This window comes from Pieris brassicae, chromosome 3, assembly GCF_905147105.1.
Source record: "Pieris brassicae chromosome 3, ilPieBrab1.1, whole genome shotgun sequence".
In the NCBI taxonomy this organism is placed as follows: domain Eukaryota; kingdom Metazoa; phylum Arthropoda; class Insecta; order Lepidoptera; family Pieridae; genus Pieris; species Pieris brassicae.
The window spans coordinates 13,886,343-13,898,782 of record NC_059667.1 but is presented as its reverse complement, the minus strand read 5'-3'; the positions used below and the strand labels follow the sequence as shown (position 1 = coordinate 13,898,782).

Genomic DNA, 12,440 nt, shown 5'->3' with positions numbered 1-12,440 from the left:
GGCATCGGCGATCAAATTTCGCGCTTTAAAAAAGTAATGTAAACGCGCAATTTGTTTGTAGTTAGGGAGGCGAGGTAGCTAAATGGCGTAATTCAACGGCGCCGTCGAGACCTATTAAAATCGAAAGATAAAATAATTTCGAAAAGAAAAGCTCGTATGGTAAAAAACATTTTAGCGGTGGGTTTGGCGTGTACGGTTTTTCAAAAACGTTAAAAAAAACAGTTACTTGGGCATTCTTGAGCGCGTCAGATATTCAAACTATGTATGCCCCAAGTGCCTCTGATAACAACGGTATACTAATCTGGCGGTTTGCGTGGTGGAGGTAGGAATAAAAAGTAGTCAAAAATGCAAAAAAAAAATTTACTCGAGCGCGTCAGATTTTCGGAAGGGGTGTTAAGTAGGCCCCAAGGAAGCTCCCTTAAAAAAACTGACTATTTCGGCGTGACGATAAGTTACGATGAATTTTTGAAATTGCAAAAAAAAACATTTTTTTTTTAAATACTCGAGCGCGTCAGAATTTCATAGGGGAGGTTTATCTCGGTATCATGAAAGCATAAGAAAGCATTTCTTAATCTGACAATATGTTGGTGGGTTCTCTTAATCTGACCGAAAAAGGCTTTTTTGGTTTCTTTTTTTCCTTTCTTTCTCCTTGATAAAACGGGGAATTTAAGAATGACAATAAAGCGATAGATACAACCAACGTAAATGTAGATGTAATATATATATTAGGGTGTACCGAAAATTCCCTTCTACCGCTTCTTTCCCCACCATCAATGTTGCGAAATAAAAGAAAAATACTGGTAGGACGGCATATTTCCGCGAAGCGCTCAGTCTGTATTACATATTTATGGCAAATTCCTCTTTTTTGCTTCAATTCTTCACTTCGTTTTGCTTACGGTATGTCCAAAAAACAATTTGAGGATCAACAGGCTATTGAATAATATACATACATGAAACTGTCATGTTAATAATACTTTTGTATACAGATACGCGTAACTTTCCGAGTCCACGAAAATTGTCGAGAAGCTTTAGAAAAAATTTTTTTTTTTAGATATAATAAAAGCCACATAATTTTATCATCGTTATGTCATATCTTTCGGTCATGCGGAAACCGGCAGATTTTGTATTTTTAGTAAGTTTTAGATAATATTCTTCAAAATAAAAATTTAAAAAATCGCGCTCGGGAATGCCGGATTAACGATGTTTTTTTACAAGTTCGCGACCCTATAACTCGGTGGCGTCAAGGACTTATCGTCAGATTTGTTAAATTTAGTCTTAAAACACTAAAATCAACCCCCAATATCTTAATCTGACGCGCTCGAGTATTTCAGACTATTTTTTTGAAATGATTGACTGATTTTTTTTTACGAATCTGATCGTCTATCCTAGGCGCGCGTCACTACATATAGAGCTAAATACTTTACAAGGTTATTCTATTAGGTCTAAGGTATCTCTCATATCTTAAACTGCCACGCTCGAGTATTACAGAAAATTCCCCTATTCGCCTCCCTAACTATTGATAGAGTTCGTTGCAAACGAGGTACGGACTATGTATGCCCGGGGAATATATACGCGGGTAGCGTTCAGTTTGTTGTCTCTCTCACTTGCTCTGTCCCCGCGAATTCCATTTCACTCGTAACTAGTATTTTTTCTATACCAAATTAATTAAAATACAGAATTACAAAAATCTTATCAATGTAAATTTTAATTGTTAAAATAATTTCTTTAATCTTATTCCAAGTTAGTGACTGTTAAATTTTACCTTAATTTAATTCAATAAGCGTTGGTATCGGTATCGACGATATTTCTATAAGAGTATCGGCATCGGTATTGTATCGGCAAAAAGGCGTATCGATACATCCCTACTTTATATATATAATTATACTGTCTCTTAAACGGCTAGACGGATTTGAATGAATTTTTTTATATGCGTTTGGTTGGCGCCCTAGATGCACAAATCAACTCGGCAGATGGCGCTGCAGTCACTACTTTCACACTTATCTAATCGCTAATCATAGCTAATCGCTTGTATTATCATGCAGGACAACATCTGTCGGGTCCGCTAGTGTTATTATAGATTATTAATTTCATCAAACGCATAAAGTATTCTTCCTAACAAACGTCTTTTTGTTTTTTTAATTATATTTTTCATCCAATTAAAATATATATTTATATTGTTTAATCAGGGAAATATAGGTACTTGTTGTGTACCTAATACAGATATTGCGAGGCAAAAAGATAGTGTATGAATTTTTATTTATCTGTGTAAACACTAAACTGGGACGGAGAAAATAATCTATATAGTTTATAGCCATATAAAACAGTAAAGTAAAAAATAATATAAGAATTTTAAAATAATCTCTTTGTTAAATATCTCCGGCCTATCTACACAATACAATAAATAGTGATTTTACGTGATTCTAAATCATTATTAGTAAAAAGAAGATAAAAACTATATCTAACTAAAAAAATATCACCTAATTTAAATAAACTCCGCGGTGAGTTTTATTGAGACGAAATGTACCTTACCTTTATAATACCCGGTCTTATTAATGTTAAAATAAAATAATTATGTTATGAAAATGAATAGTACATCAACCTGTATTACTGTAAAGTTAGTACGCAGAAAAACCAACTGAGCTTAGCGATTATTTTATTGTCTTCGTAAAATTTTATTCTCATTATAGACCATAATGTTATAATTATAGACCATTCATTTTAACGGGCTCTTTCTGCGATTATTCTTTAGTACAAACTCATCTTTAATTCATAAATTTTATTTCTTATAGTGAACACGAAAAATGGCTGCTGTAGTTGTACAATCTCGTTTTGCCGGACTGAAAATTGAAGATGACGAGACTTCTCCTAACGAAGCTCAAAAGACTAGAAAGAATAAAACGAACATTGTTAAAAAAATTGAACCAGCAAAGAAGCCTAAAAGTACTAACAATAATAACAACAAACTACAGGTACTTCATTATTTTTATTATGTACTATTTCTATGTATGTTTTCTTCCTTTGTGATTTATCATTGAAATAGCTGTCACTTAAATACTAGTTAATACTCAATAGCAACAGCCCTTCATAATACTATTATTATTAATACTTTATAGGCTGCACCTAAAAAACGAAAGCCTAAACCTTCTGGTGCAACTTCGGAACAATGGGAAATGTGGAAGCAAAAGGATGAGGAACTTGTCCATGGAAACTATGAATCTGAACTCCAACAGGTCACTTACAATTAAATGCTTAATCAGTTGCTTAAGCTCTTATATAGTCAAACAAAACAATAAAACTAAACCTTTATAAATGTAAAAGTATAATTTTCATTATTTTTCAATTTGTAGGCAATACTACTATCTAAACTTGATTACGAAGAAAAGAAAATTGTATACAAGCAATTGAAAAAGGATGCAGATGCAGAGAAAAAAGCTGAACCCTCTCGGAATGGAAATAAGAAAAATAAAAAGAAAACTGTTATGAGTCTGGAGCAGTTTAATGATATGGGAAATACAGAAGAGCATAAGAGTAAGTAAAGATAATATTGTGTTGTTTTTTTAAGTGATATTAGAAGAAAATGAGAGTTTTTAGTATGTTTTTTAACAGGCGGTCTTAAACTTGATTATAGCAGTAAAGTTTAGAATCATAATGGTTTATATTTTTTTTCAGTTTCCAATGAAGAGAAAAATGGCCAACAAGAGTGCCAAGTACTAGATAAAGATACAAAGTTCTTTGAAAGGATTCAAGATGAAACTAAACATGAACTCTTAAAAGACAAAATTATAGAGAGAGTACGAAATCAAACTGTACCTGATGAAATAATTAACCGGGTTCAGTATATAGAAGCTTTAGAAAAGAAAGATAAAGAAATTACCGGTTTGAAACAGGAAGTTACAAGGCTGAAAGAGGAACTGCTAACAGTCAAATCACGAAATAAAAAATTATGCAATATCTTGGGGCAAGGTGAAAGTAAGTTCTTAATTTATTTTATTATTTGATGGTTTTTTAACTTGAAGCGTTAAAGATAAATATTTATGGGGTGTTTTTTTGTATTAGAAGGATTAAAGTATTATTCTGGAAGTGGTCTATAAATATTATAACAAACAAAACATTTCCATTAACAAACAACTCAAGTTTATAAATTTATATATAAATCTCAATTTTTAAATATTTATGTGTATATTATGCTCAAGTTTATTTTTCTAATTAATTTGATCTGTGGGAACAAAACAACAAATTTGCAATCCCCATATACTAGTTATATTGCAACAGAGACGGACTATGAAATTAAAAATCTTAATTTGAACTAAGAACTCTTAAAACATGTATGCTGACTGTTAGGAGCCTCAAAATGATTCAAACCAATATATTAAATTAGTTGTTTTTGACAGGACTGGAAAGATCATCTTAGATATATTTTGAATACAGAATTGAAAATATAAATTTTCAGTGAAAGACAAAGCTGAAGTTCTTGTTGAAGTGGAGCGATTGCGAGCTGTGCAGGCAGAACTGAATGCTGAACTTGCATCCCTTCATTCTGAGCTTGAAAAGGAAAGATCCAAGAATGCTGATCCAAGAACTAAAGACAAGGTACAGTATTATAAAGTATTTCGTTGTATATTTCTGACATGGGTTTTTAGTTAAAAAAACCTTAACAACATTAAAATATGTAACAGGAATAAACAATCTAATATCTATCAATAATATCTATGACAGATTCTTACACATTTGTTTCTGTTCTAGTAAACTTTGTTTACGTAATATTTGTGTTAAGGACATATAAATAATTAGTATGTCGCTAAGAAAAGCCTGGGACATACAGAGTATAAATAATAGTTTTGTTCACTCATGATATGAATTATCATTTATATATTAGAAGTCTTGGTCCGATTATTGACTTTGACATGTCTAAGATATTGCACCTCACTGTTTTCCTTACTGTACCTGTACTTAGTCATAAAAACCCAGCTCCTGCTCCGATATTAGAATAATACTGTTAAAATTCACCATAGTAAGATGTTGTAATATTTCAGAAACATTTGCACAAAAGAAAAAATATTCAATTTGATGTTTCTTCAGAGGCTTTGCTAACAAAAGAAAAAAGTGCTACAACTGTGTGACAATAGAATGTTTAAATAGCAAAAAAATACTCATTAAAATATTCTATTTCATGAATTGGCTTTATTTTTGAGTATACTATGTACTTGTATTTTTTTCAGAAAAAGAGGGGCGCAAATGGAGACAAAGAAAAATAAATTAACGTAAAAAATTGAATATATTAAATCGTACGAAAGTATGCCAATTTTGATATATTCCTATATATGAAATTATTAGAAATGTGAATATATTTATAGATTTAGGCACTTAAATGTGAACTTCCTTGTTAAGTGTAAACTTGATTATGGAAAGATCGATCTCTTATTTTTTTATTAATATTTAAGTTGATGGTTACAAATATACTACAATTTTATATTGTTCATGGTTTCCAAGGTAAGATATATAAGGCTATTTTTTTGTAAATGCAACACTAGCCCATTCTCTAACTTGTTAGAATTACATTTTTTTGTATTAAACCACTTTTCATCTTTCAAAACTTGGATCCGGTTGATGTTGCTTCGGGATTTCACAAGATGTGTCAAATTAAGTATTATTATTTAAGCTAAAATGTGTCAGATATATTCCTCCTAATCCGTCTTTAAGTTACTTTTTTATTAAAGTTTTTATGTATTATCGATTTTTTATGTAATCCATTTTTCCCAAAAAGGTATTCTCGAAGTATTTATAAGCAGTCTTGTCTTCTATCATCGATATTGGATATAAGTCCTTGTCTTATATATTGGTTTGATAAATGAAAATCGTTATAAATCAATGCATTTTATTGCCATATCTATTAAATACACAATTGTAATTATTTAATGCGTCGTGTGATATTTTTGTAAATAACTATATCAATCTAAGGTTAGTTTCAGATTATTGAATATTAAAATTGTGTATTAATTGACGTGACTTGCCCCGAGACGATTCTTAGAACTGAAACATCCGGTGACTTATTTATAATATTATACCTAGGTATAAAGATAAATAAAAAATATTTTAATTATTAATTATGCGTAGTCAGTTAAATCTAAGACCATAGACGACGGCATATTCCCGTGGAGCCGTGATGCTAATGTCAAAGTAGGTGACAATTTGATATTAGTCGCTTCACGACCAAATGTCATTTTACATACTTCATGCTCACGGGAAAAACAAAGCGAAATAAAATAAATATTTTGGCTACATTTGTATCCACAAAGGCACGTTTCAATTTATACCTATCAATGATTTGTTCATACTTAAACGTTAATCTACATAGCGTACTATTTACGTACAAAATTATAATTATTAAGCGTTAATATGAAATAGTACAAGTTGAAGTATGACTAGTATTAAATACAATAAATACAAATAGCTAAAAATCTGTATAAAAATACTAATTCTTCATAGACGACACAGCTAGGGTTATCTTAATTTACTTAACGATACAAGTGTCATAGTGGCAGTAACCGTGAATTATGGCAACGTGAATTTGATTACTATATTTGGTCCAAAATTTTTAAGCTTCTTATTTCACGTTACGGTAAAAATACGTACATCATTTTAATACTGTTATATTTATAGTTATATATCTAGGAAGACTATGTTAAACTTAAATAATATGGCAGTAGTGGTAATTGTAAAATTGTTAATGTACTTATTCTGCGAGATTCACCACAGAGTGGTCTTATTCGAGTACATACGTCTATATTCGTTGGGTTACTTTATAACACAATTACCGAGGCACAGTCACCCTCACATTCACTACACAAAACGTTAATTACTTGCGTTCCGTTTGAACTTTTCACAAATCCTTTTCAGCTCTCATACTCGAGGTAATTCTTATGGCATCAGTTTGACCATACCAAATTCGTATTTGGTTTTCAAACCACACCAATTGTATCGCAAAAGATTTTATCGCGTATTCGCTTTGTTATATATGTGCCGGGGGTTTCTTCAGAAATGGAGCTTCTTTCCATTAACAAGCTGGCACGTCTGCACAGCGTATTGAATGTATCGGCTTTGTTGTGGGGTCGCATTCGGAATCACTTACGACGTTATTCGATACTTTGTTCACGCAGTGTACGTTTCTTTGCTTGGTGGCCTCCTCACCCTGAAAAGAGCATGTAATATCTGTTAGTCAGTCTCATTATACCATTTATTTTTTAGATTTAATTACTCAGTTTTTACTAATAATTGTTCATAACTTTAGAGTTAACAACCCGAATCTATTTAATATACTTAGGTATATGTAAACCAAGAGATTGGTGTCTCAAACTAAACTTTAAAAGTATTTAATATATACTAAAGTATATAAAATAAATATGTAATTATATAATGGTTATTGTATAAAATCACACACCGGCATATGACATGGCTGACATGTTTTCCAAGGTCCGACCCACCAGTGCGTGCAGTCTGTCTGTCTGCACTGCTGCATTAGCGCTTCATGACGCGGCTGTTCGATGTGGTAGCACTGGGATAAATCCACTTGTCCTGGAAATAAAGAACTATATAGTGGGGTAGGATGTTTTTGTTGCTTGCTACAAATAATAACAGAGAGTCTAAAAAGCAACAAGAAGAATAACAGCTTAGTGGCAGTACTTTACTGCCTGAAAACTATGTAACGGTTTGGAGAATAGTTTAGTGTAATAGAACAATTTGCATTTGATCAAAGAGTAAGTAGGTGAGTTTCCGGAATTTAAGTATATTATATAAAGAACGAAGCTCTTACGATTATGGTCATCGAAGCATTGGTAATGCCTGTGCATGCGCCCAACTCCACAAGTGACGGAACAAGCGGTCCAGTCAGAGAGACGGTACTGGAATTTTCGTTTGGGCTGATCCACGACATATTGGTAGGTCACGCCGGGATTACGATGACGTCCGCGGAATATACGTTGCTGGAAAAATATTTTTATTATAGGAAATCGGTACATGAAACAATTTAAAAAATTTAACAATAAACATCGTATTGTAAGCGTCCAATTTCGGCTTTATTTAAGTCGGTACAAAAACTGCTTTGGCCGCTCTTACGATGTTCTAGAAGCGCGTAAAAATAAAAGTAGCGAGGAAATTCTGTTCGGTTATAGTTAAGCTTGTAAAGTGTAATATTCTATGTGCATAAAAGGGATTTTTTCTAGGATTTAATATAATTAAATATTTTAATCTAACATTTCTATTTAGTAGCCTTTGAAATTGTTTTCATCTAGATCGTATTGTACAGTTAATATATATTTTTAACTTACATAAACTTTAATATCTTCGGCCAAGGGACCACTTATTCGTACTTTTTCCCAGTCACGATCTCGCTCGTATACCGCTGGGGCGCCCGCAACGAAATACTCCGTCAGTGTAGTATTTCTATAAAAGTGGAAGATTATTGGATGTACTTCATTAAATAAAATAATATATTGAGCTATTCAATCCTTGGGATGATTTTTAATAAAACAAACAATGTCAAATTGTTATTTCTAAAGCCTGTACCTACCGGCTGTTTTCAAATAACAAGTTTCAAATACAATATTTCGCATCTTATATTTCTGTAAAAGCCTGTGCAATTACGCGGGCTACTTCTGTTTCCTAATCTGTGTTGTAACTGTAAGGCTCTATTCTTACCTTTTAAAGCTTACAAGAAGACAATTTAGGCTTTAATTTTTAGCTTGAGAATCAAAGAACAAAAAAATCTCTTTTTGTCTCGATTTTAGTATATTTACCGAGCTCCATTCAAGTATATTTTACTGGATTTCGCACTGGCAATCGAAATAAAATTTCCAGGGCTGACTTTCTCTTGTATTTTTACATTTCTCGATCCGGCCGGAATAACAGCCACCTGTAAAATTTTACCTTAAGTAACTTCTAAAAAGTCGCAATTTAATAGCTGCGAACAACAATTATACACAATTTTGGAATTAAGCATTAAAATTATTTACGTACAGAAAAACATTGAGTGTATGTTTACAAAATTACATGCCTATTATGTCCTCACCTATGAGCTAGTTATTGAGTACCTACACGGTAAAATGTTCAAGCCAAACTTGTATAGGGTTTCAGTAGTATAATCTTGAATTTATAAAATTTAGTTTAAAATTTTCATTAAAAAAAGTGTTCGTAGGAAACCGTTAAGTTCTAAGCATTGTTCAAATTTTTAACAAAACAAAATCTAAAATATTGAAAGTCAATAAAAAACAGTGGTGCTTTTAAGCTGTAGCTGCTTCGTGATAAAAAAATCTTTCTGTGCCTCCAAGTTTTTCAGTGTTAGACCCGATGCGATGTTTTGCTTCACCGTACCGTGTTAAAAGCCCAAATAGAAAGAAAGTCCATAGATTCGAACACCGAACTACCTCGGGGATAAGAATCATATACCGATGCCACTTGGCCAATACTGCTCATCGAAAGTCAATATCTCATTAAAATAGGTTGTGTAATATTACATAGTTTATAAAAAGATAATCCCGCCGTAACATGGCATAAATGTAGCTTTGAATTTCAAATAAGTGTTAATACCTCATTATTCACAGATTACAAACGATATACACTTAAACTATCGTTGGGTATTGAATTTCACAAACGCTTCTAAAGCTACCTATTAAAATTCTTAGCTATATTTCAACACGTTTTTTAAGTCGGTCTTATCATAAATCTAATTGCGTGTATGGGTTTCCATCATCGTCAGACATCTCTTGGCAAAACGCCATGGACGGTTTTATAACACTGTAAGAGCATTGCGGTTAAACCGCTGCGGATCTTAATCGCGATTTTTCATCTTAAGAAATTATTAAGTCTCCTTGTTAAAGCCGTCAGCGGGTAATGAGGGGAAAGAAAATTATCATTAATGACGCATACGATTAGAGTCTATATTGAAAATTTATTGAAATTCCGCCTTTAATCGCTTCTGACAAATGTTGTATGTTAAATTCACGAAAATTTCTTTAAAAATCAAAACAAATAAAAGTCGTTACTAGTTGAGTAAACTTAAGTGAAGGCTAAAACTATTAATCACCATGTGGACTTACTCCTATTACACTGTTATTGAACTTCGAGAATTACTTAGAATTACATTTGTACTGACCTCACTAAATCCAGTTCGCCTTACAGTGTCCTTATTGTAGATACCTTGTACGGTCTTACAAGCGGACCCATCTCCTCCACAAACACCGCACTCGTCTTCTTCCACATCAGAGTCAACTATCCAGTCGCAACCAACTTTGTAACAGACACCTGGAATAAGTGATGTTGATTATTAAATTATAACGTGTAGCATAAAAATGTATCTTCGCTGAATTTGACAGTGTTACACGATTAAATGTGCGAAAAATATTTCTATGGCGGCGCTGTAGAGTTTATAAATTAAGTTTAAATATTGATTTAATTTTCATAAGCGATTAACACTGTACGAAACTCTAATTTTTGGTTATTTACAGAATTTGATTATGAAACCAGATAAGGTAATTCCGTGTGTTTTATTGTGGAATCGGGGGTATTTTATTTATATTTAATCATCACATGTACATAATACTAGACAGGTAGACAGACATACTAATAAATTAATTTTAAATAAAATATCTGATGGCAATATGGGTAAAAAGTGCTCAAGTTTTAGAGGAGATTAATTTAAACCAATTATTTTCTCCCTCTATACATTTTTAATATAGGTTAAGTAAAACATATTTATGAACGTACCAGATATACACATGTCTCTAGATCCAATAGATTGGCGACACGGCGTCCCGTCAATAACAAACCCACCCACCATCTCCACGTCATTTCTGTCCCAAGGTACGCACTGAAGATCGCACGGCTTATCTGTCAAAATAGACGAAAAATATACCGTCTATTCTTTATGCTTAGATCTTATAAAGCGCGCAAATAATTTCAATGCCTTATGTCATGAAATATATAGAATGATAAAAAAACTGTCTATAGATTTCTTCGTACAACACTTTTAATAACAAAATAGTTAAAGTGGAAATACGTCGGTCATATTGCCTGCGTTTGTGATTACAGATTGGTCAAAAATACCTTTACTTGGAACGATCTAGTGGAAATAAAAAAAGAAAAGACGTCCACGAGAAACCTGGGAAGATGAAATAAAAAAATAGCGGATAAATATTGGAAAATAGCGAAGATGAGAGAAAAATGGAAGAATTTGGAGGAGGCCCTCAATCCGTCGAAGGTCGTGTACTAATTAAATATAATAACAAACTCAATGTGATTCTTATTATAGTACTCGAATACAAGCTATTTTTATTTTATTTATACAATTAAATGTTTTTTACGACCTATTTAAACTACGTTCCAGTGTCCACGTTAAGCTTTTTGTTTTATTCAAAGGAGGTCTAAACTTTCCATGTTGTGCCAGGTCAGGTGAAAAAATAATAATGAGGTGTATTAATTTCTACTCAATTAAGTCGATACGATAAAAAAATACACACGGTTTAAATCTGCCCACACAAGTGTAAGGTATTGAATTCATTAAAAATGTATACAATACTTGTTAACTTTTGGTTGTAAATATTATTTCTGCATTCGGATATTATTTCTGAAGCTTATGCATTTTCATTTTAATCTTATAATATTAGTAACTACTCCTACTATTTTTATTTGATTGCATTCGTAAACAATTATGAATCCTGTGGCTAAGGTTTCAATTTTTTTAGCTTACCTTGGTCGATATATGGTATCCATTTTGAGATGGTTTCATTATTGTATGTCGTATTGTTGTATCTCGCGCATTGCACCTCCCTAAACGAGGGCTCATTCAACGGGCATGGATCTGTGTTACACACTTTGTACCTGTAACAATTTTGTTTTACGATATTTGTATTCTTAGAATAAAGCCTCATATGATATATTTCTGTGTAGTTAGATATTCATTCTATATAGACAACTAGCCAGCCTTCTGCACTTGCCACATTGTCGATATTCCTGTGCAAGTCATGATATAATCCGTACGATGTTTTCCTTTAGAAGCGTGTGTTAATTGCGCACATAGAAAGAAAACACCTTTTATGACCGGGTTTCGAATGTACGACGAACTCAGATTTGAAAGTCGCAAGCGTATCCGTAACGTAAAATTCAGTTTGAACATTTACCCTAATTAAATTTCTGTAGATAGATAAAAATTAAATTAAATTAAGACGATAATATTTATAATCTATAACCCAGATAGACAGGTTCAGTGGTTACAAATTTCCAGCATTACCGACGGGAAATGGCAGCTAATTAATACAACATCGTTTTTATGATTATTGTACATTAATCATATTAGATATGCCGTATATTGCGGTTGAATTTATTACTACTTTAATCAGTATACAGTTAAATAAATCTTAATACAATTACTAATTTGTATTAAGATTTAT

The 12,440-nt window shown here is 32.2% G+C and overlaps 2 protein-coding genes across 6 annotated transcripts in view; one reads left to right on the top strand and one right to left on the bottom strand.

Annotated features, from left to right (window-relative positions):
• The first annotated feature begins 2,314 nt into the window (after positions 1–2,314).
• On the top strand, positions 2,315–5,730 carry LOC123706753 (G kinase-anchoring protein 1-like). Of its 4 annotated transcripts, none has more exons than XM_045656142.1 (7): positions 2,319–2,498; positions 2,790–2,969; positions 3,114–3,230; positions 3,348–3,528; positions 3,670–3,969; positions 4,451–4,590; positions 5,034–5,175. In XM_045656142.1, the coding sequence occupies exons 2-7, from the start codon at positions 2,802–2,804 to the stop codon at positions 5,118–5,120; spliced, it is 993 nt and encodes a 330-aa protein (XP_045512098.1). In that variant the 5' UTR covers positions 2,319–2,498; positions 2,790–2,801; the 3' UTR covers positions 5,121–5,175. The 4 variants fall into 4 exon arrangements, with proteins under 4 accessions (XP_045512101.1, XP_045512098.1, XP_045512100.1 ...); XM_045656144.1 differs by lacking the exon at positions 5,034–5,175 and adding an exon at positions 5,220–5,730 and having other exon boundaries at positions 2,322–2,498; XM_045656143.1 differs by lacking the exon at positions 2,319–2,498 and adding an exon at positions 2,595–2,614.
• Positions 5,731–5,860: 130 nt separating this feature from the next.
• Positions 5,861–12,440, bottom strand: part of LOC123706752 (A disintegrin and metalloproteinase with thrombospondin motifs 7-like) — a 65,148-nt gene continuing 58,568 nt past the window's right edge. For both annotated transcript variants that reach the window (XM_045656139.1, XM_045656140.1), the window contains exons 12-19: positions 11,741–11,871; positions 10,759–10,881; positions 10,148–10,296; positions 8,793–8,908; positions 8,325–8,439; positions 7,811–7,979; positions 7,439–7,572; positions 5,861–7,189 (exon numbers count right to left, since the gene is read on the bottom strand). In XM_045656139.1, coding sequence (XP_045512095.1) covers positions 7,055–7,189; positions 7,439–7,572; positions 7,811–7,979; positions 8,325–8,439; positions 8,793–8,908; positions 10,148–10,296; positions 10,759–10,881; positions 11,741–11,871 — 1,072 coding nt within the window. In that variant the 3' untranslated portion in view covers positions 5,861–7,054. The remainder of the gene's footprint in view (positions 7,190–7,438; positions 7,573–7,810; positions 7,980–8,324; positions 8,440–8,792; positions 8,909–10,147; positions 10,297–10,758; positions 10,882–11,740; positions 11,872–12,440) is intronic.